The sequence below is a fragment of the Stegostoma tigrinum genome, unplaced genomic scaffold (genome assembly GCF_030684315.1).
Source record: "Stegostoma tigrinum isolate sSteTig4 unplaced genomic scaffold, sSteTig4.hap1 scaffold_696, whole genome shotgun sequence".
Lineage (NCBI taxonomy): Eukaryota > Metazoa > Chordata > Chondrichthyes > Orectolobiformes > Stegostomatidae > Stegostoma > Stegostoma tigrinum.
The window spans coordinates 1736-25000 of record NW_026728639.1 but is presented as its reverse complement, the minus strand read 5'-3'; the positions used below and the strand labels follow the sequence as shown (position 1 = coordinate 25000).

The window sequence follows — 23265 nt, the reverse complement described above, 5'->3', positions numbered from 1 at the left end:
TGTGTGAGAGAGGGGGTGGTGTGTGTGTGTGTGAGAGAGGGGGTGGTGTGTGTGTGTGTGAGAGAGAGGGGGTGGTGTGTGTGTGAGAGAGGGGGTGGTGTGTGTGAGAGAGAGAGGGTGTGTGTGTGTGGGGGAGTGTGTGTGTGTGTGTGTGTCAGTGGGTGTGTGTGTGTGTGGGGGAGTGTGGGTGTGTGTGGGGGGAGTGTGTGTGTGAGCGTGGCTGTGTGTGACAGTGTGAGAGTGACTGAGTGTGTGTGACAGTGAGTGAGTGTGTGACTGTGTGAGTGCATGTGACAGTGTGAGAGTGACAGAGTGAGTGTGACAGTGAGTGAGTGAGTGACAGTGTGTGTGTGACAGTGAGTGAGTGTGACAGTGAGTGAGTGACAGTGTGTGAGAGTGACAGAGTGAGTGTGACAGTGAGTGAGTGAGTGACAGTGTGTGAGAGTGACAGTGAGTGAGTGAGTGACAGTGTGTGAGTGTGAGAGAGTGAGGAAATGACGACCAAGCGAGGATGTACTTCTATAATAGTGAGTGTTTAAATATTTACACACACCGGTGGTGTGTCAGACGTTACACAGTCTCTCCGCAAAGCTTCAGCCTCCTCCTCTGTGAGACACATTGCGCTGTTCAGCTGCGAGAGCCATCATCTCTCTCTCTCTGGCCCTTCCACTAGCTGCTCCTTGGCAGCTCCGGGCTCCGTAAGCCCCCGACAGGGTCCCTCAGAAAATCTCTCTCCCATTCTCCGTCTCTGGCAAGTCCCGGAATCCCTGGAGCTCGCACAGAGCCTGCATTCGGAGGGAGGGAGCGAGAGGTAGGTCAGTGATCAACCGGAATCCACTGCCATCAGCCACCACCCAGCATGGCCCAGCCCAATGCACCGCACAGCCGACCGGATCCCAGGGACTGGATTCCTCACCCCTACCATGATTCCAGCCAACCAGATCCCTGACTCCGGGCTGCGATCTCAACCACCAGATCCCCAGCCCCTGATCAAGATCCCAATGACCTGATCCCATTGAGATCCCAGCCACCAGATTCCCACTCCCACTAAGATCCCAACCACCAGACCATCGACCTCGCCAAGACCCCAAACAACAGATCCCTGACCCCTCCCGAGCTCCAAGGCCCCAGGTCCTCGACTCACACTGAGGTCCCGGACACCAGGTCACCGGCTCCCATCAACCACTGGATCCCTGCCAATAGATCCCGACTGTCACTGAGATCCCAACCACCAGGTCCCCAACTCCCAGCCGGATCCCAACCACCAGATCCCCAAATCCTAACATCCCGACGACCAGTTCTCCGCCCAAGCCCTCTCCTCACGTGCGACACTGGACACAACAAAACACCCCCCAACTTCCAGAGACACCCCCCACCCTCGCCGAAGCCCCCCCCCCAACCACCCGAGACCTGCCGCACTCCCCAACACAGCCCCCGCCCCCCCCTCGCCGAAACCCCCCCCCAACCACCCGAGACCTGCCGCACTCCCCAACACAGCCCCCGACCCCCCCTCGTCGAAACCCCCCCCAACCACCCGAGACCTGCCGCACTCCCCAACACAACCCCCGACCCCCCCCCTCGCCGAAACCCCCCCCAACCACCCGAGACCTGCCGCACTCCCCAACACAGCCCCCGACCCCCCCCTCGCCAAAGCCCCCCCCCAACCACCCGAGACCTGCCGCACTCCCCAACACAACCCCCGACCCCCCCCTCGCCGAAACCCCCCCCAACCACCCGAGACCTGCCGCACTCCCCAACACAACCCCCGACCCCCCCCTCGCCAAAGCCCCCCCCCAACCACCCGAGACCTGCCGCACTCCCCAACACAACCCCCGACCCCCCCCTCGCCGAAACCCCCCCCAACCACCCGAGACCTGCCGCACTCCGCCCTCCCCGAGAACCCCCAACCCACGAAAGCCCCCACCTCACCTCCAGCACCATCCGGATGTTGCTTTTGATCTTGGCCGAGTCCTTCGATAACCTGCCTGCCAGCCTTGGCCAGGGTCGGGGTGGGGGGGGGAGGGGGGGCAGGAAGAGGGGAAACAGGGGTTAGCCGTGGCCGCAGACCCCACCGTCCCCCCCCCCACCACTACCTCGCAAGTACCCAGTCTCTGTCGACATTCCTTGAGCAAGTCCCATGTTGGGCAGCTTCGTCTGGGGGTGGCTGGGGCGGGGTCAATGCTGACCCCTCAAGGGCGCACGGGACCCCCTGGCTCAGAGCGAGGGACGCCCTGCGCCTGTGCGTTCTCAGGCTGGAGTCCATCAGCTGCCTCACCGTAAGGTTGGGTGTAGGTGTGGGGGGTTGGGGGGGGGGGGAGGTTTCTTGCCGATGAGTGCCCCCCACCAGCTCCACCCTGGCTCGTTCACCCCTCTCAATCAACACTCCCTCCCACAGATGCAGCTGGGATTATTAGGAATGCTGGGCTGAGCTTCAACTCTTCCCTCCCTCCACCGCCGATGCTCAGAGGCAGCTGGGATTATTAGGAATGCTGGGCTGAGCTCCAACTCTCCCTCCCTCCCCCGCCGATGCTCAGAGGCAGCTGGGATTATTAGGAATGTCGGGCTGAGCTCCAACTCTCCCTCCCTCCCCCGCCGATGCTCAGAGGCAGCTGGGATTATTAGGAACGTCGGGCTGAGCTCCAACTCTCCCTCCCTCCCCCGCCGATGCTCAGAGGCAGCTGGGATTATTAGGAACGCCGGGCTGAGCTCCAACTCTCCCTCCTGCCACCACAGACACACAGAGGCAGTGTTGACGAACTCAGAGCTGGGTTAAGGTGCTTCAGCGAGTTGCCATTCTGCCCGCTCCGTGATCTCCCACCAGCAATCCCCCCGCCCCCACAACTCCTCTTCACGCTGCCCTGGCCGAACAGGCTCGGGGGCGTCAGGGGGCAATAAACTCACTCATTGAGATGCTGGGTCTTCTTCTCCAGGAACCGGAGAGCCTCGCTGAAGGTCAGCTCGACGAAGAATCCGTAGCCAATAGAGACGAAGATCATTGAGGCGTCCGGCCTGCAAGTACAGGCCATGGTCAGGCCATGCCCTCAGGAAGGGGAGCACGGAAAAACATGGCAGCTCGGGCCCACAGCACGTTGGAGAGGGTTCGGGGTGGACGGAGATAGGGAGGGGGTGTAGGGGGCCAGAGGGGGTGGCGGAGATAGGGAGGGGGTGTAGGGGGTGATGGAGATAGGGAGGGGGTGTTGGGGGCCAGATGGGGTGACGGAGATAGGGAGGGGGCCGGAGGGGGTGACGGAGATAGGGAGGGGGCTGGAGGGTGGGGGGGGGGGGGGGGGGTTGCTGGCAGCTCTGAGAAATACTTACACTTTGGCCTGAAGGTAAAAGTTACACCCCAGGTCGACTTCCATCTTTAAGCCTTCACTGTCTGACTCCTGTAAAACCCGAGACACACATCGCATTTATGTAGCACCGGCCCAGGATGTCCCACAGACAATGGAGAAGCGTTTTCTGTTCAAACCGCGCGTTCAGGCTCTATTTACGTACAGGTAGCTCACACACTCGCTCACACACACACAAACACGCTCTCGCACACCAACGCGCTTGTTCACACACACACATGCGCTCGCTCACACACACACACACAAACACGCTCTCGCACACCAACGCGCTTGTTCACACACACACATGCGCTCGCTCACACACACACACACAAACACGCTCTCGCACACCAACGCGCTTGTTCACACACACACATGCGCTCGCTCACACACACACAAACATACTCGCTCGTTCACAGAGAAATACATGCGCGCGCGCTCACGCTCACAAACACATACAGACTTGCTGACGCACACACCCGCTTGCACACACAGATGCTCACGCACACGCACACACACACACACACACACACAGAGCAATATCGCACTCCCTCACATCCACCACTGGTTCTGTCACAAATAATCGTGAACAACCCCTCTGCTCCCCCGTGGCTGTGGGATCTTTTACAACATCCCCCACCCCAGTGCAACCTGCCCCTCCCAAGGCAGCAGACAAACCCTCACTCATTCCAAACACCAGCCTCTCTGACAGTGGGGTCGGCCAGAAGTGTCCATTCAGCCCCTCCCCTCCCCTCCCCATCGAACCTGTTACACAGGAACAGGAGGCCATTCGGCCCCTCCCCTCCTTCCCGAGCCTGTCACACAGGAACAGGAGGCTGTTCAGCCCCTCCCTCCTCCTCCTGCCTGTTACACAGGGACAGGAACATAGAACATTACAGCACAGTACAGGCCCTTCGGCCCTCGATGTTGCCGACCTGTGAAACCAACCTGAAGCCCATCTAACCTACACTATTCCATTCTCCTCCATATGTTTATCCAATGAGCACCTGGGTGGCAACTTTCAAGGATCTGTGTACATGGACACCGAGATCTCTCTGCTCATCTACACGACCAAGAATCTTACCATTAGCCCTGTACTTTGCCTTCCGGTGACTCCTACCAAAGTGCATCACCTCACACTTGTCTGCATTAAACTCCATTTGCCACCTCTCAGCCCAGCTCTGCAGCTTATCTATGTCTCCCTGCAACCTACAGCATCCTTCATCACTATCCACAACTCCACCGACCTTGGTGTCGTCTGCAAATTTACTAACCCATCCTTCTACGCCCTCATCCAGGTCATTTATAAAAATGACAAACAGCAGTGGACCCAACACCGACCCTTGCGGTACACCACCAGTAACTGGTCTCCAGGATGAACATTTCCCATCAACTACCACCCTCTGTCTTCTTTCAGCAAGCCAATTTCCGATCCAAACTGCTATATCTTCCACAATTCCATTCCTCCGCATTTTGTACAATAGTCTGTTATGGGGAACCTTATCGAACGCCTTGCTGAAATCCATATACACCACATCAACCAGTTTACTCTCATCTACCTGTTTGGTCACCTTCTCAAAGAACTCAATAAGGTTTGTGAGGCACGACCTTCCCTTCACAAAACCGTGCTGACTATCCCTAATCAATTTATTCTTTTCTAGATGATTATAAATCCTATCCCTTACAACCTTTTCCAACACTTTACCAACAACTGAGGTAAGGCTCACTGGTCTATAATACCAGGGTTGTCTCTACTCCCCTTCTTGAACAGGGGAACCACATTTGCTATCCTCCAGTCGTCTGGCACTATTCCTGTAGACAATGACGAGTTAAAGATCAATGCCAAAGGCTCGGCAATCTCCTCCCTGGCTTCCCAGAGGATCCGAGGATAAATCCCATCCGGCCCAGGGGATTTATCTGTTTTCACACTTTACAGAATTGCTAACGGCCCCTCCTTATGAACCTCAATCCCGCCTAGCCTAATAGCCTGTATCTCAGTATTCTCCTCGACAACATTGTCGTTTTCCTGTGTGAATACTAACGAAAAATATTCATTTAGCGCCTCTACCTCTTCGGACTCCAAGCACAACTTCCCACTACTGTCCTTGACGGGCCCTAATCTTACTCTCGTCGTTCTTTTATTCCTGACATACCTATAGAAAGCTTTAGGGTCTTCCTTGATCCTACCTGCCAAAGACTTGTCACGTCCCCTCCTGGCTCTCAGCTCTTTCTTCAGGTCCTTCCTGGCTAACGTGTAACTCTAAAGCGCCCTAACTGAGCCTTCACGCCTCATCTTCCTCTTGACAAGAGATTCAACTTCTTTGATAAACCACGGTTCCCTCCCTCGACCACTTCCTCCCCGCCTCACAGGTACATACTTATCAGGGACACGCAGTAGCTTTTCCTTGAACAAGCTCCACATTTCAACTGTGCCCAGCCCCTGCAGTTTCCTTCTCCATTCTATGCTCCCTAAATCTTGCCTCATAAGTGCCTTTCCCCCAGCTATAACTCTTGCCCAGTGGTATACACCTCTCCCTTTCCATCACTAAAGTAAACATAACAGAATTGTGATCGCTATCACCAAAGTGCTCACCTACTTCCAGATCTAACACCTGGCCAGGCTCATTACCCAGGACCCAATACAATGTGGCCTCCCCTCTTGTTGGCCGATCTACATACTGTGTCAGGAAGCCCTCCTGCACACTCTGGACAAAAACTGACCCATCTATAGTACTCGAACTATAGTGTTCCCAGTCAATAGTTGGACAGTTAAAGCCCCTTCCCCTCCCCGTCGAGCCTGTTACACAGGGACAGGAGGCTGTTCAGCCCCTCTCCTCTTTGAGCCTGTTATACATGGACAGAAGGCCGTTCAGCCCCACTCCTCCTGAGCCTGTTATACATGGACAGGAGGCCGATCAGCCCCACTCCTCCTGAGCCTGTTACACAGAGACAGGAGGCCGTTCGGCCCCTCTCCTCCTGAGCCTGTTACACAGGGGTAGGAGGTCGTTCGGCCCCTCTCCTCCTGAGGCTGTTACACAGGGACAGGAGGCCGTTCGGCCCGATAGCAATCAAACAGTACCCACCTGTAGTCGCTCGATAACATTCTTGAGTTGGAGGTGCTGGGCAATTTTCTCATAGATTTCATCACGCTGTTCTAGAACTTTCCTAGATGATGCAGAGAGAGAGAGAGACAGAGAGAGAGAGAGAGAGACAGTGAGAAAGACAGAGAGAGAGCAAGAGAGACAGAGGGGGAGAGATCGAGAGACAGAGGGGGAGAGATCGAGAGACAGGTGAAAGGGATAGAAAGAGAGAGACAGATTAAGGTGGCGAAGAGGGAGATGGGGAGGGGAGAGACAGAGAGAGAGTGAGAAAGATAGAGGGGAGAAGAAAGACACAGGGAGGGGTAAAGAGAGATGGAGAGAGACAGGCAGAGGCAGAGAGAGAGAGATAGAGCGAGACAGAGATAGAGTAAGATAGAGCCGGAGAGGGAGTGGTGGGGGGGGGAACGCAGTGAGGAGTCAGAAAGACAGAGGGAGATACAGGGGGAAGAGGGAGACAGAGAGAGAGAGTGAGACAGTGTCAGAGAATGATAGAGACGGAGGGAGGGAGAGAGAGAGAGAGTCAGAGAATGACAGAGATGGAGGGAGAGAGAGAGAGAGAGAGTCAGAGAATGATAGAGACGGAGGGAGAGAGAGAGAGAGAGAGAGAGACAGTGTCAGAGAATGATAGAGACAGAGGGAGGGAGAGAGAGAGAGAGAGAGAGTCAGAGAATGACAGAGACGGAGGGAGAGAGAGAGAGCGAGAGAGAGTCAGAGAATGATAGAGACGGAGGGAGAGAGAGAGAGACAGTGTCAGAGAATGATAGAGACGGAGGGAGGGAGAGAGAGAGAGAGTCAGAGAATGACAGAGACGGAGGTAGAGAGAGAGAGAGAGAGAGTCAGAGAATGATAGAGACGGAGGGAGAGAGAGAGAGAGAGAGAATGAGTGAGTTTGCTCCAGACACAGGTCAGTTCTTCCGGGTGAAGCCGGGACGTTGGTGGCGGGGGCGGGGGGGGTGGCGCGGTGATGGTGGGTGGTGAGGGGAGCTCCCCGTTGTCACGTCTCTCCCCCACCACCGCCCCCCGGCGGGTTTGCAGTGCAGACCCTCAGAGAACGTCACTCAGGGGGCTGCAGAAGCGATGCTGAGGCTCAGAATACTGGCACCAGCCCTGGGCCCGGTCGCTGCGGGCTTTCCCTGGTGTGTGTCCTGGGGAGGGGGCGGTGCTGGGGCGTGGGCTGAAGGGGGTCGCGTGGCCCCGGTCCCGGTCCCAGGTGGATGCGTGGCCCCGGTCCTGGTCCCAGGTGGACGCCTGGCCCCGGTCCCACAGGGTCGCGTTGCCCCGGTCCCACAGCGTCGCGTTGCCCCGGTCCTACAGGGTCACGTTGCCCCGGTCCCAGGTGGACGCGTGGCCCCGGTCCCAGGTGGACGTGTGGCCCCGGTCCCACAGGGTCGCGTTGCCCCGGCCCCAGAGGGTCGCGTTGCCCCGGTCCCACAGGGTCGCGTTGCCCCGGCCCCAGAGGGTCGCGTTGCCCCGGTCCCAGAGGGTCACGTTGCCCCGGTCCCAGAGGGTCACGTTGCCCCGGTCCCAGGTGGACGCGTTGCCCCGGTCCCACAGGGTCGCATTGCCCCGGTCCCAGGTGGACGCGTTGCCCCGGCCCCAGAGGGTCGCGTTGCCCCGGTCCCAGGTGGACGCGTTGCCCCGGCCCCAGAGGGTCGCGTTGCCCCGGTCCCAGGTGGACGCGTTGCCCCGGTCCCAGGTGGACGCGTTGCCCCGGCCCCAGAGGGTCGCGTTGCCCCGGTCCCAGAGGGTCGCGTTGCCCCGGTCCCAGAGGGTCGCGTTGCCCCGGTCCCAGAGGGTCGCGTTGCCCCGGTCCCAGGTGGACGCGTTGCCCCGGTCCCAGGTGGACGCGTTGCCCCGGCCCCAGAGGGTCGCGTTGCCCCGGCCCCAGAGGGTCGCGTTGCCCCGGTCCCAGAGGGTCGCGTTGCCCCGGTCCCAGAGGGTCGCGTTGCCCCGGTCCCAGGTGGACGCGTTGCCCCGGTCCCACAGGGTCGCATTGCCCCGGTCCCAGGTGGACGCGTTGCCCCGGCCCCAGAGGGTCGCGTTGCCCCGGTCCCAGGTGGACGCGTTGCCCCGGCCCCAGAGGGTCACGTTGCCCCGGTCCCAGGTGGACGCGTTGCCCCGGTCCCAGGTGGACGCGTTGCCCCGGTCCCAGAGGGTCGCGTTGCCCCGGTCCCAGGTGGACGCGTTGCCCCGGCCCCAGGTGGACGCGTTGCCCCGGCCCCAGAGGGTCGCGTTGCCCCGGTCCCAGGTGGACGCGTTGCCCCGGCCCCAGAGGGTCACGTTGCCCCGGTCCCAGGTGGACGCGTTGCCCCGGTCCCAGGTGGACGCGTTGCCCCGGCCCCAGAGGGTCGCGTTGCCCCGGTCCCAGAGGGTCGCGTTGCCCCGGCCCCAGAGGGTCGCGTTGCCCCGGCCCCAGAGGGTCGCGTTGCCCCGGCCCCAGAGGGTCGCGTTGCCCCGGTCCCAGGTGGACGCGTTGCCCCGGTCCCAGAGGGACGCGTTGCCCCGGCCCCAGAGGGTCGCGTTGCCCCGGCCCCAGAGGGTCGCGTTGCCCCGGCCCCAGAGGGTCGCGTTGCCCCGGCCCCAGAGGGTCGCGTTGCCCCGGCCCCAGAGGGTCGCGTTGCCCCGGCCCCAGAGGGTCGCGTTGCCCCGGCCCCAGGTGGACGCGTTGCCCCGGCCCCAGAGGGTCGCGTTGCCCCGGTCCCAGAGGGTCGCGTTGCCCCGGTCCCAGAGGGTCGCGTTGCCCCGGTCCCAGAGGGTCACGTTGCCCCGGCCCCAGGTGGACGCGTTGCCCCGGCCCCAGAGGGTCGCGTTGCCCCGGTCCCAGAGGGTCGCGTTGCCCCGGCCCCAGGTGGACGCGTTGCCCCGGTCCCAGAGGGTCGCGTTGCCCCGGCCCCAGGTGGACGCGTTGCCCCGGTCCCAGAGGGTCGCGTTGCCCCGGTCCCAGAGGGTCGCGTTGCCCCGGCCCCAGGTGGACGCGTTGCCCCGGCCCCAGAGGGTCGCGTTGCCCCGGTCCCAGAGGGTCGCGTTGCCCCGGTCCCAGAGGGTCGCGTTGCCCCGGCCCCAGAGGGTCGCGTTGCCCCGGTCCCAGAGGGTCACGTTGCCCCGGTCCCAGGTGGACGCGTTGCCCCGGCCCCAGAGGGTCGCGTTGCCCCGGCCCCAGGTGGACGCGTTGCCCCGGCCCCACAGGGTCACGTTGCCCCGGTCCCAGGTGGACGCGTTGCCCCGGCCCCAGAGGGTCGCGTTGCCCCGGTCCCAGAGGGTCGCGTTGCCCCGGACCCAGAGGGTCGCGTTGCCCCGGCCCCAGAGGGTCGCGTTGCCCCGGTCCCAGAGGGTCGCGTTGCCCCGGCCCCAGAGGGTCGCGTTGCCCCGGTCCCAGAGGGTCACGTTGCCCCGGCCCCAGAGGGTCGCGTTGCCCCGGTCCCAGAGGGTCGCGTTGCCCCGGTCCCAGAGGGTCACGTTGCCCCGGTCCCAGGTGGACGCGTTGCCCCGGCCCCAGAGGGTCGCGTTGCCCCGGCCCACAGGGTCATGTGACCCCAAGTCTAAGATAGACACGTGACTCCGGTCCCACAGGGTCATGTGACCCCAAGTCTGAGATAGACACGTGACTCCGGTCCCACAGGGTCATGTGACCCCAAGTCTGAGATAGACACGTGACCCATGGTCCCAGAGGGTCATGTGACCCCAAGTCTGAGATAGACACGTGACCCCGGCCCCAGAGGGTCATGTGACCCCAAGTCTGAGATATACACGTGACCCCGCCCCCAGAGGGACGCGTGACCCCGGTCCGAGATAGACACGTGACCACGGTCTGAGTACACGTGACCCCAGACTCTGCCATGTGACTGGAACAACAGTCACGTGGCCCATCTCCCAGTGACGCCCCCGAACCCCTAGATTCCCACTGACCCCTGACCCCCACTCACTTCAGGTCTCTCTTTAAGACGTCATTGACAAAAGCCTCATATTCCAGAACCTTCCGCCCTGCTCCCTCAGCCATTACTGCGCCGCCGTGACACAAACGCAGCCGATTGGCCCCGGCCTGTGCAAACACCTCTGAGTGACTGCTAACGGACCAATAAAGAGCGAGGTCCACCTCTCCGCACCGTTGATTGGTCAGATGCAGGCCAATGGTGATGCGCAGCCCGAGCGCACCGGCCTCTAATTGGTCGCAATGGCCGCCCGCAAACCCCGGCTCCGCTTTTCGGATTGGTCTCAGGACGACGCGTGGCTGGGGATGGGGGCCACATAAGCAGTCTCTCATTGGTCGCTTGCGGACCAATGACGACCGGGGGTAAACAACAGCTCCTCGCTTCCGATTGGTCGGAGCTGGGGTTGTCCCACTTTTTGTAAGATCTCATTCTAACGGCCGAACTGTGAAGGACGAATGAGACACGGGCGCCGATTGGCCGGAGTCGGCACGGCAACGGCGAGACGATTGGTTCGCCCTGTTAAAAAGAAATAAAAACTTCTGGAAATATTTCTCTTTGCAACGAAAAACAAATAAAGGTCGAAACCGTTTTCGAACAGAAACAAAATTAAAATAAATTCATTACTTTTATCGCCGCCGTCCATCAAAGGCGGGAAAACACAGACGTTCACTACCGGGTCAGGGGTGACAACTTGAATCGGTTTCTAACCGTCGCTCCATCTCCAGGCCCCGGGCCTAAACCCCAGGCTTTTCAGGCCTAGTCCCCCCTCCCCGACTAAAGCCCCAGGCTTCAAGGCCTAGTCCCTCCCACTAAAGCCCCAGGCTTCAAGGCCTAGTTTCCCCCCCCCACTAAAGCCCCAGGCTTCAAGGCCTAGTCCCCCTCTTCCCAAAGCCCCAGGCTTCAAGGCCTAGTCCCTCCCACTAAAGCCCCAGGCTTCAAGGCCTAGTTTCCCCCCCCCACTAAAGCCCCAGGCTTCAAGGCCTAGTCCCCCTCTTCCCAAAGCCCCAGGCTTCAAGGGCCTAGTCCCTCCCACTAAAGCCCCAGGCTTCAAGGCCTAGTTCCCCCCCCACTAAAGCCCCAGGCTTCAAGGCCTAGTCCCCCTCTTCCCAAAGCCCCAGGCTTCAAGGGCCTAGTCCCTCCCACTAAAGCCCCAGGCTTCAAGGCCTAGTCCCCCTGTTTCCAAAGCCCCAGTCTTCAAGGCCTAGTCCCCCCAACTAAAGCCTCAGGCTTCAAGGCCTAGTCCCCCGATTAAAGCCCCAGGCTTCAAGGCCTAGTCCCCCTCTTCCCAAAGCCCCAGTCTTCAAGGCCTAGTCCCCCCCACTAAAGCCCCAGGCTTCAAGGCCTAGTCCCCCCCTTCCCAAAGCCCCAGGCTTCCCGGCCTAGTCCCACCCACTAAAGCCCCAGGCTTCAAGGCCTAGTCTCCCCCCTTCCCAAAGCCCCAGGCTTCCTGGCCTAGTCCCCCCCAATAAAGCCCCAGGCTTCAAGGCCTAGTCCCCCCCCACTAAAGCCCCAGGCTTCAAGGCCTACTCCCCCCACTTCCCAAAGCCCCAGGCTTCAAGACCCAGACCCCCCCCCCCCCCCCCCCACCACTTGCCCGGCCATGGCTGAGCTCCTGCTCCTCGACTCAAGTATCCGCCTCTGGGTGGTTCTCCCCATCGTCCTGATGAGCGTCTCCCTCGGCCTGATCCGCCATTACCTCGGTCGCCTGCTGCGGGGGGAGAGGAGAGCGGAGCTGGAGCAGCTCTCGGACAGGTCCCCCCCTCCCCCCCCACCGCGGCTCTAACACCGGCCGACAGCGACGGCCCCCACCCCCACCGCGGCTCTAACACCGGCCGACAGCGACGGCCCCCACCCCCACCGCGGCTCTAACACCGGCCGACAGCGACGGCCCCCACCCCCACCGCGGCTCTAACACCGGCCGACAGCGACGGCCCCCACCCCCACCGCGGCTCTAACACCGGCCGACAGCGACGGCCCCCACCCCCACCGCGGCTCTAACACCGGCCGACAGCGACGGCCCCCACCCCCACCGCGGCTCTAACACCGGCCGACAGCGACGGCCCCCACCCCCACCGCGGCTCTAACACCGGCCGACAGCGACGGCCCCCACCCCCACCGCGGCTCTAACACCGGCCGACAGCGACGGCCCCCCCCCCCCACCGCGGCTCTAACACCGGCCGACAGCGACGGCCCCCACCCCCACCGCGGCTCTAACACCGGCCGACAGCGACGGCCCCCACCCCCACCGCGGCTCTAACACCGGCCGACAGCGACGGCCCCCACCCCCACCGCGGCTCTAACACCGGCCGACAGCGACGGCCCCCACCCCCACCGCGGCTCTAACACCGGCCGACAGCGACGGCCCCCACCCCCACCGCGGCTCTAACACCGGCCGACAGCGACGGCCCCCACCCCCACCGCGGCTCTAACACCGGCCGACAGCGACGGCCCCCACCCCCACCGCGGCTCTAACACCGGCCGACAGCGACGGCCCCCACCCCCACCGCGGCTCTAACACCGGCCGACAGCGACGGCCCCCACCCCCACCGCGGCTCTAACACCGGCCGACAGCGACGGCCCCCACCCCCACCGCGGCTCTAACACCGGCCGACAGCGACGGCCCCCACCCCCACCGCGGCTCTAACACCGGCCGACAGCGACGGCCCCCACCCCCACCGCGGCTCTAACACCGGCCGACAGCGACGGCCCCCACCCCCACCGCGGCTCTAACACCGGCCGACAGCGACGGCCCCCACCCCCACCGCGGCTCTAACACCGGCCGACAGCGACGGCCCCCACCCCCACCGCGGCTCTAACACCGGCCGACAGCGACGGCCCCCACCCCCACCGCGGCTCTAACACCGGCCGACAGCGACGGCCCCCACCGCGGCTCTAACACCGGCCGACAGCGACGGCCCCCACCCCCACCGTGGCTCTAACACCGGCCGACAGCGACAGGGCCCGTTTCCACCCCCCCCCGCCCCCCCCCCAGCCTCGCCGCGATAGTAACCGGCGCGCTCTCGCACTCAACAGCGGCGCAGTCCCGCCTGTACGCGCCATCCCGATGGAGGCGAGCCCGGTCCGTCTCAAACCTGGTCGACACACACTCACCGAGACTGCGGTCACCCAGGATCAGAGTTAACCAGAGATAACGGGGGCTGCAGATGCTGGAGAATCTGCGATAAGACGGTGCACAGCCTTATCCCGGAGTGAGCCGCCTTATCCCGGAGTGAGCTGCCTTATCCCGGAGTGAGCCGCCTTATCCCGGAGTGAGCCGCGTTCTCCCGGAGTGAGCCGCCTTATCCCGGAGTGAGCCGCCTTATCCCCGAGTGAGCCGCGCTCTCCCGGAGTGAGCCGCCTTATCCCAGAGTGAGCCGCCTTATCCCGGAGTGAGCTGCCTTATCCTGGAGTGAGCCGCGCTCTCCCGGAGTGAGCCGCCTTATCCCGGAGTGAGCCGCCTTATCCCCGAGTGAGCCGCGCTCTCCCGGAGTGAGCCGCCTTATCCCGGAGTGAGCCGCCTTATCCCGGAGTGAGCCGCGCTCTCCCCGAGTGAGCCGCGCCCTCCCCGGGTGAGCCGCGCCCTCCCCGAGTGAGCCGCGCTCTCCCGGAGGGAGCCGCGCTCATCCCGGAGTGAGCCGCCTTATCCCCGAGTGAGCTGCACTCTCTCCGAGTGAGCCGCCTTATCCCCGAGTGAGCCGCGCTCTCCCCGAGTGAACCGCCTTATCCCCGAGTGAGCCGCGATCTCACCGAGTGAACCGCCTTATCCCCGAGTGAACTGCCTTATCCCCGAGTGAGCCGCGATCTCACCGAGTGAACCGCCTTATCCCCGAGTGAGCCGCGATCTCACCGAGTGAACCGCCTTATCCCCGAGTGAGCCGCGATCTCACCGAGTGAACCGCCTTATCCCCGAGTGAACTGCCTTATCCCGGAGCGAGCCGCGCTCTCCCCGAGTGAGCCGCCTAATCCCCGAGTGAGCTGTGCTCTCCCCGAGTGAGCCGCCTTATCCCCGAGTGAACTGCCTTATCCCGGAGCGAGCCGCGCTCTCCCCGAGTGAGCCGCCTAATCCCCGAGTGAGCTGCGCTCTCCCCGAGTGAGCCGCCTTATCCCGGAGCGAGCCGCGCTCTCCCCGAGTGAGCCGCGCTCTCCCCGAGTGAGCCGCGCTCTCCCCGAGTGAGCCGCCTTATCCCCGAGTGAGCCGCCTTATCCCCGAGTGAGCCGCGCTCTCCCCGAGTGAGCCGCCTTATCCCGGAGCGAGCCGCTTCTCCCCGAGTGAGCCGCGCTCTCCCCGGAGTGAGCCGCGCTCTCCCCGGAGTGAGCCGCGCTCTCCCCGGAGTGGGCCGCGCTCTCCCCGAGTGGGCCGCGCTCTCCCCGAGTGGGCCGCGCTCTCCCCGAGTGGGCCGCGCTCTCCCCGAGTGGGCCGCGCTCTCCCCGAGTGGGCCGCGCTCTCCCCGAGTGGGCCGCGCTCTCCCCGAGTGGGCCGCGCTCTCCCCGAGTGAACCGCCTTATCCCCGAGTGAGCCGCGCTCTCCCCGAGTGAACCTCCTTATCCCCGAGTGAGCCGCGATCTCACCGAGTGAACCGCCTTATCCCCGAGTGGGCCGCGCTCTCCCCGAGTGGGCCGCGCTCTCCCCGAGTGGGCCGCGCTCTCCCCGAGTGGGCCGCGCTCTCCCCGAGTGGGCCGCGCTCTCCCCGAGTGGGCCGCCTTATCCCCGAGTGAGCCGCGCTCTCCCCGAGTGAACCGCCTTATCCCCGAGTGAGCCGCGATCTCACCGAGTGAACCGCCTTATCCCCGAGTGAGCCGCGATCTCACCGAGTGAACCGCCTTATCCCCGAGTGAGCCGCGCTCTCCCCGAGTGAACCGCCTTATCCCCGAGTGAGCCGCGATCTCACCGAGTGAACCGCCTTATCCCCGAGTGAACCGCCTTATCCCCGAGTGAGCTGCGCTCTCACCGAGTGAACCGCCTTATCCCCGAGTGAACTGCCTTATCCCGGAGCGAGCCGCGCTCTCCCCGAGTGAGCCGCCTAATCCCCGAGTGAGCCGCGCTCTCCCCGAGTGAGCCGCCTTATCCCGGAGTGAGCCGCGCTCTCCCCGAGTGAGCCGCGCTCTCCCCGAGTGAGCCGCCTTATCCCCGAGTGAGCCGCGCTCTCCCTGAGTGAACCGCCTTATTCCGGAGCGAGCCGCTTCTCCCCGAGTGAACCGCCTTATCCCCGAGTGAGCCGCGCTCTCCCTGAGTGAACTGCCTTATCCCCGAGTGAGCCGCGCTCTCCCCGAGTGAGCCGCGCTCTCCCCGAGTGGGCCGCGCTCTCCCCGAGTGAGCCGCGCTCTCCCAGAGTGAACCGCCTTATGCCCGAGTGAGCTGCACTCATCCCTGAGCGAGCCGCCTTATCCCCGAGCGAGCCGCCTTATCCCGGAGTGAACCAAACTAGGTTAAGAGACGCTGACCCTATTAGCCAAGCCCGGGATACCCAGCCCTGGCTGCTACACGCCGCCCCCCCCCCACCCCCACGGGCCCGTAGCCGAATCGGCGTTAACCTGGTCAATATTTGCTGCCACGATGTGACTCTAACCTCAAACTTCAACCTGGTTGAACCCAGCCGATCGCCCCGAATGCTCTGGCACGCTGCTCCAGACAGAGAGAGAGAGAGAGAGTAGGAGCTGCGGCTGCTGGAGAATCTGGGGCGGACGCGGCGTGGGGCCGGATGGACGCGGCGTGGGGGCGAGACCTCCCTGATGCCCGCCCCCGCCGCCGGCTGGCCGGGTTCGCCCGTGACCTGGTCTAATGGCAGCCAGGGAGCGGAGAGTGGGACAGTGAAATGTCAGACACAGCAACCCATTCAGAGAAACGGTGCCCCCCCCACCCCAACCGAGCCGACCTCCCAAAGATCACGAAAGCCGGCCAGGAAGGAGGGGATCGGTGGGGGGGGGGAATATAGAGCAAGCGCCTTGCCTCCCCACCTTCCCCCCCCCCCCACCTCCAGCTTCTGTCTGCGGCTTCAAACTGATATCTTCTCTCTTTTTTAATTTTCGTTTGTGTGTCTCTCTGATTTACAGCCAGGTGCTGCATCGCACTAAGCTCCTCCGAGAACATGGCACGTACCTACCCCGGCAGGTAGTCACTCCGGGCTGTGAGGGGGTCGGGGGGGGGGGGGGCGGGGGGGGGGGGGCAGGGGCTGGTTTCATGGGGTGAGGGAGAGTGGGGGGATGGGTTTCCATTCTGCGGGGAGAGATTGGGACATTTACTCCTGCAGGGGCAGTGGAGGCTGGGGGGGGGCAAGAATGGGGGGAGTGTTTACTCACGCAGGGGCAGTGGGAGGGGAGAATGGGAGCGGGGGGATTTACTCCCATGGGGGGCAGTGGGGGGGATTTACTCCCACGGGGGACAGTTGGGGGGGAGAATGGGTGCGGGGGGAATTTACTCCCGCGGAGGGCAGTTCGGGGGGGAGAATGGGAGCGGGTGGATTTACTCCCGCGGGAGGCAGTGGGGGGTGGGGGAGAATGGGAGCGGGCGGATTTACTCCCGCAGAGGGCAGTTGGGGGGAGAATGGGAGCGGGCGGATTTACTCCCGCGGGAGGCAGTGGGGGGTGGGGGAGAATGGGAGCGGGCGGATTTACTCCCGCAGAGGGCAGTTGGGGGGAGAATGGGAACGGGCGGATTTACTCCCGCGGGGGGCAGTTGGGGGGAGAATGGGAGCGGGTGGATTTACTCCCGCAGAGGGCAGTTGGGGGGAGAATGGGAACGGGCGGATTTACTCCCGCGGGGGGCAGTTGGGGGGAGAATGGGAGCGGGCGGATTTACTCCCGCAGAGGGCAGTTGGGGGGAGAATGGGAACGGGCGGATTTACTCCCGCGGGGGGCAGTTGGGGGGAGAATGGGAGCGGGTGGATTTACTCCCGCGGGAGGCAGTGGGGGGTGGGGGAGAATGGGAGCGGGCGGATTTACTCCCGCAGAGGGCAGTTGGGGGGAGAATGGGAGCGGGCGGATTTACTCCCGCGGGAGGCAGTGGGGGGTGGGGGAGAATGGGAGCGGGCGGATTTACTCCCGCAGAGGGCAGTTGGGGGGAGAATGGGAACGGGCGGATTTACTCCCGCGGGGGGCAGTTGGGGGGAGAATGGGAGCGGGCGGATTTACTCCCGTGGGGGATGATGGAGAACATTGTGGGGGAGCGGGAGCAGGAGGTTTGAGAAAGGTGCTTCCTCTCGCTCTCACTGTCTGTCCAGGTCCCACCAGGTCCCTGAATCATTGGGCAGGGTCATAGATCTCTTTGTGACTCTCACCTCTCCATGTTCTCTTGCCTTCCAGTCATTCATGATGAGAAAGCACTTCTTCAACGATGCTGACTCTGGGTTCTTCAAGAGGACAAAAAGGAAAGCGGTAGCTCGGAACCCAATAACAGGTAACAATCTCACACTGCAAACTGTAGCTGGAGTGGGCTGAGGGCTACGGGGCTTGGTACCAGGAGGGATGTGTATCGCTGTCTAACACTGGGGTACGGTACCGGTGGGGACGGGTCTGTCCCTGTATAACACTGGGGTACGGTACCGGTGGGGGACGGGTCTGTCCCTGTATAACACTGGGGTACAGTACCGGTGGGGGACGGGTCTGTCACTGTATAACACTGGGGTACGGTACCGGTGGGGGACGGGGTCTGTCCCTGTATAACACTGGGGTACAGTACCGGTGGGGGACAGGTCTGTCACTGTATAACACTGGGGTACAGTACCGGTGGGGGACGGGGTCTGTCTCTGTATAACACTGGGGTACGGTACCGGTGGGGGACGGGTCTGTCCCTGTATAACACTGGGGTACAGTACCGGTGGGGGACAGGTCTGTCACTGTATAACACTGGGGTACGGTACCGGTGGGGGACGGGGTCTGTCTCTGTATAACACTGGGGTACGGTACCGGTGGGGGACGGGTCTGTCCCTGTATAACACTGGGGTACAGTACCGGTGGGGGACGGGTCTGTCACTGTATAACACTGGGGTACGGTACCGGTGGGGGAAGGGTCTGTCCCTGTATAACACTGGGGTACGGTACCGGTGGGGGATGGGTCTGTCCCTGTATAACACTGGGGTACGGTACCGGTGGGGGACGGGGTCTGTCCCTGTATAACACTGGGGTACGGTACCGGTGGGGGACGGGTCTGTCGCTGTGTAACACTGGGGTACGGTACCGGTGGGGGAACGGGTCTGTCCCTGTATAACACTGGGGTACGGTACCAGTGGGGGATGGGTCTGTCCCTGTGTAACACTGGGTTACGGTACCGGTGGGGGACGGGTCTGTCGCTGTGTAACACTGGGGTACGGTACCGGTGGGGGACAGGTCTGTCCCTGTATAACACTGGGGTACGGTACCGGTGGGGGACGGGTCTGTCCCTGTGTAACACTGGGGTACGGTACCGGTGGGGGACGGTACCGTCCCTGTATAACACTGGGGTACGGTACCGGTGGGGGACGGGTCTGTCCCTGTATAACACTGGGGTACGGTACCGGTGGGGGATGGGTCTGTCCCTGTATAACACTGGGGTACGGTACCGGTGGGGGACGGGTCTGTCCCTGTATAACACTGGGGTACGGTACCGGTGGGGGACGGGTCTGTCACTGTATAACACTGGGGTACGGTACCGGTGGGGGACAGGTCTGTCCCTGTATAACACTGGGGTACGGTACCGGTGGGGGACGGGTCTGTCACTGTATAACACTGGGGTACAGTACCGGTGGGGGACGGGTCTGTCCCTGTATAACACTGGGGTACAGTACCGGTGGGGGACGGGTCTGTCCCTGTATAACACTGGGGTACAGTACTGGTGGGGGACGGGTCTGTCACTGTATAACACTGGGGTACGGTACCGGTGGGGGACAGGTCTGTCCCTGTATAACACTGGGGTACAGTACCGGTGGGGGACGGGTCTGTCCCTGTATAACACTGGGGTACAGTACCGGTGGGGGACGGGTCTGTCACTGTATAACACTGGGGTACAGTACCGGTGGGGGACAGGTCTGTCACTGTATAACACTGGGGTACGGTACCGGTGGGGGACAGGTCTGTCCCTGTATAACACTGGGGTACAGTACCGGTGGGGGACGCTGTGCTCTCTGACCTGTTCTCTCTCCCCCGTCCCCCTCTCAGACCCTCGGATGCTGACTGACATGATGACGGGAAATCTTACCAACGTGCTTCCGATGATCCTGATTGGGGGCTGGATCAACTGGGCCTTTTCGGGATTTGTCACCAGTGAGTTATCCAGGATGTGTGTCCGGGATTCGGGAAGATGTTTCTGTGGCTAGCTGGGAAAGGGGATGTTTTCGCTCTCGTTCTGCTCCTTGTTAACACAGGCTGTTCTGTTCATCTTCTCCTCACCGTGCTCCAATGCACAGCCAAGGTCCCGTTCCCGCTGACTCTGCGGTTCAAGCCAATGCTGCAGAGAGGAATCGAACTGGTCTCCCTGGACCCCTCCTGGTAAGCACTTTCATCTCCTCGCTCCCCCAGCCTGTTACACAGGGACAGGAGGCCATTCAGCCCCCTCCTCCTGCCTGTTACACAGGGACAGGAGGCCATTCAGCCCCCTCCTCCCTGTTACACATGGACAGGAGGCCATTCAGCCCCCTCCTCCTCCCTGTTACACATGGACAGGAGGCCATTCAGCCCCCTCCTCCTCCCTGTTACACAGGGACAGGAGGCCATTCAGCCCCCTGGAGATGTGGTCCTTGACCTGATTGGCTCATCCGCACGATAGAAGGTCTCGCAGACACGAATGGCAGCAGGTGGGTAAGACTGGGTGGCGGAGGGGTCTGCCGTCGGTTCTTTCTTGCAGGCTCCCGAGTGCAACATTTACCCCTCAGCAAACCTTGCCCCCCCTCCACCCCTTCGCAGCCCTGCCCACAGAGGTGCGCCTGTGCCGCGAGTGGGAGCTTTCTGCCTGCAAATTGAGCATCAGCAGCTCTGAAAGGGGGACGGTGTTGTGGAGAGCGGGTGAAGGGGGAGAGGGGATTATGGTGGGGTTTCCATACCCAACGCTGCCTCCCCGTCTCTGACGGTCTTCCTCTCTCTCTCTCAGGGTCAGTTCCGCTTCGTGGTACTTCCTCAATGTGTTTGGCCTGCGCAGCGTCTACTGCTTAATCCTCGGCCAGGACCACGGTAAGCCCTTGGGAGGTCAGCACCTGTGCTGGGGTGGGGGCAGAGATTGCTGTGACTCAAGGCCCCTCACCCCTGTAGCTCACCTTGCTGTCTTCCCACAGCCGCTGATCCCTCCCGTGTTCTTCAGCAGCACATGGCAGGCAGTGCCACGTCTGTGCCCCCAGATACCAACAGAGCGTTCAAGGTGTGTGTGAGAGAGGGAGCGCGAGGCGGAGCGCACGCAGCGGGGGGAGGGAGCGCGAGACGGAGCGCATGCAGTGGGTGGAGAGAGGGCATGCGTGCGTTGGGGGAGACGGGGCGCACGTGGGCGACGGCATGCGGACGGGGAGACGGGGCGACGGGGCGTGCACCGTGTCTCAGGCAGTGTGTACAGTCACAGCACCTGTGTCTGTCAGGCCGAGTGGGAAGCTTTGGAGATGGTCAATCACCAGTGGGCCCTGGAAGCCGTGGAGGATGAATTGATGGACAAAGATTTGAACCTTGAAGAGTTCTACAGTTCAGACCACCCTCGCAACATGTGAGCATCAACCTGTGCTCGCTCCAGCTCCCTTACTAGCGTCTATCTCTAATTTAAAATCAGATGGATCTTCATTCATGTGTAGGACTAAGTGCCATCCAATTCTATGTTCGCAACCATCGTTAATGGATGCTTGTCTGGTCCTCCTCTGACAATCAAACCCACTAACAGCCTCAAATATAACCCCTCGATCCCCCCCTCCCTGATTAAACATCTCTCTCTCTCTCAGTCTCGAATATAACCCCTCGATCCCGCCTTCCTGATTAAACGTCTCTCTCTCTCAGCCTCGAATATAACCCCTCGATCCCGCCTTCCTGATTAAACATCTCTCTCTCTCTCAGCCTCGAATATAACCCCTCGATTCCCCCCCTTCCTGATTAAACATCTCTCTCTCTCTCAGCCTCCAATATAACCCCTCGATCCCCCCCCTTCCTGATTAAACATCTCTCTCTCTCAGCCTCGAATATAACCCCTCGATCCCCCCCCTTCCTGATTAAACATCTCTCAGCCTCGAATATAACCCCTCGATCCCCCCCCTTCCTGATTAAACATCTCTCTCTCAGCCTCGAATATAACCCCTCGATCCCCCCCCTTCCTGATTAAACATCTCACTCTCTCAGCCTCGAATATAACCCCTCGATCCCGCCTTCCTGATTAAACGTCTCTCTCTCTCAGCCTCGAATATAACCCCTCGATCCCCCCCTTCCTGATTAAACATCTCTCTCTCTCTCAGCCTCGAATATAATCACTCGATGCCCCCCTTCCCGATTAAACGTCTCTCTCTCTCAGCCTCGAATATAACCCCTCGATCCCCCCCCTTCCTGATTGAACATCTCTCTCTCTCTCAGCCTCAAATATAACCCCTCGATCCCCCCCTTCCTGATTAAACATCTCTCTCTCCCTCAGCCTTGAATATAATCACTCGATCCCCCCCTTCCTGATTAAACATCTCTCTCTCTCAGCCTCGAATATAACCCCTCGACCCCCCCTCTCCTGTATAAAAACCTCAGCCTCGAGTGACCCAGCCCCGACAGCCCTCTACAATGTAGAATTCCAGACTCACTCCCCTCAGAAGGAAGGAATTCCTCTCCATCTCTGTCTTCAGTGGGCGACCCCCTCCCTCTCCCACACAAGGTATTTGTTGGGGGGGGGGGGGGGGGTGGAAAAACGATCCCTCCACATCTCCCCTGTCAGGACCGCCAAGAACCTCGTACTTTTCAATCAGGTCACCTCTCGTTCTTTTGAAGCTCGGCACAGTTCTGGTCACCGCGCTCCCCAGAGGGACTTGGAGGCTTGGGAGAGGTTACAGAAACCCCTAACATTCTGTCCACCGACCCTTCGCATCACTGTCACCCCTCTCCCCGTAAAACCCTCCCTTTCCAGAATTCCAACTGAATCCACCGTTCAGTGAGTCCTTTCCCAATTTTCCACCGTTGCCCTGGGGTTGCAGTGACAACATCGAGCCAGCCTTTGTTGAAAGTACTCCTTTTTTTAATATATATATTTCTCTCTCTCTATATATATATATAATTTGTATGTACAAGGCTGTTTTAACAGTAAAAAGAACTCCATTATTTGTAAAGCAACCATTAACTTAACAAAGAGAAATTGGGCTTTGAGTCTGCTGGATGTGTCTTTTTCTCAAAACGAATCTCGCTTGCTGAGTGTGGCGCTTAAGAGCGGCATTCCTGTCCAAACGGGACAGAGGGACTCTGAAAGCTGAGAGATTGGCATGCTGGGGCGGGAGAGGGTTCCTGTCTGTCGCTACGAGACAGAGAGAGAGCGCCGGTCCTGGCAGGACAGGGATTTACCTGTCTGTTCCCTGAGGAATTCCCCCCCCCTCTCTCTCTCAGCCTCGAGATGAAACAAAAATTAGAGCTAAACAGAGTTTATCTGTCAGATCAGCTGGGGTGGCGGGGCAGAGAGGAGAAGGAGCGAGGGTCAGGAGGAGGGAGACAGAGAGAGAGCCGTCAGCATTTTCAGTCCAGGTCTGAACATGGCTCACTGGAATCCTCCCCCCACCACCAGACATAGACCCTGGGTCTGCACAGACAAAGCTGCTGAGATTCGCCAGCAAATATCTCACTCAGCCACACATTTTTTCTTAACCATTTGGTGATTTGGTGGCACATCCTGTGGAAAGGGGAAGGAGATGGATTCCTTACCCTCTGTAGTTGGTGCGGTGGGAGGGGGGAAGACAGTGGGAGACCCTCGTTCTGTTTCACTGTGAACCAGCAATAAGGCCACTT

General features: G+C 61.4%; 2 protein-coding genes across 3 annotated transcripts; one reads left to right on the top strand and one right to left on the bottom strand.

The window, feature by feature from the left end:
• Nucleotides 1-507: 507 nt before the first annotated feature.
• On the bottom strand, nucleotides 508-10491 carry uxt (ubiquitously-expressed, prefoldin-like chaperone). Its single transcript, XM_059644317.1, has 6 exons — nucleotides 10357-10491; nucleotides 6416-6497; nucleotides 3319-3386; nucleotides 2902-3009; nucleotides 1930-1993; nucleotides 508-785 (listed from the first exon to the last, which is right to left on the bottom strand). Exons 1-6 carry the CDS (start codon nucleotides 10428-10430, stop codon nucleotides 720-722), a joined length of 462 nt encoding a protein of 153 aa, XP_059500300.1. The 5' UTR covers nucleotides 10431-10491; the 3' UTR covers nucleotides 508-719.
• Nucleotides 10492-11923: 1432 nt separating this feature from the next.
• Nucleotides 11924-22635, top strand: LOC125449956 (ER membrane protein complex subunit 3-like). 2 transcript variants are annotated; one of them, XM_059644319.1, is made up of 8 exons: nucleotides 11924-12114; nucleotides 16414-16471; nucleotides 17662-17755; nucleotides 19492-19596; nucleotides 19740-19821; nucleotides 20420-20499; nucleotides 20601-20683; nucleotides 20895-22635. In XM_059644319.1, exons 1-8 carry the CDS (start codon nucleotides 11963-11965, stop codon nucleotides 21018-21020), a joined length of 780 nt encoding a protein of 259 aa, XP_059500302.1. In that variant the 5' UTR covers nucleotides 11924-11962; the 3' UTR covers nucleotides 21021-22635. The 2 variants fall into 2 exon arrangements, with proteins under 2 accessions (XP_059500302.1, XP_059500301.1); XM_059644318.1 differs by lacking the exon at nucleotides 20601-20683 and having other exon boundaries at nucleotides 11938-12114.
• The last annotated feature ends 630 nt before the right edge of the window (nucleotides 22636-23265 follow it).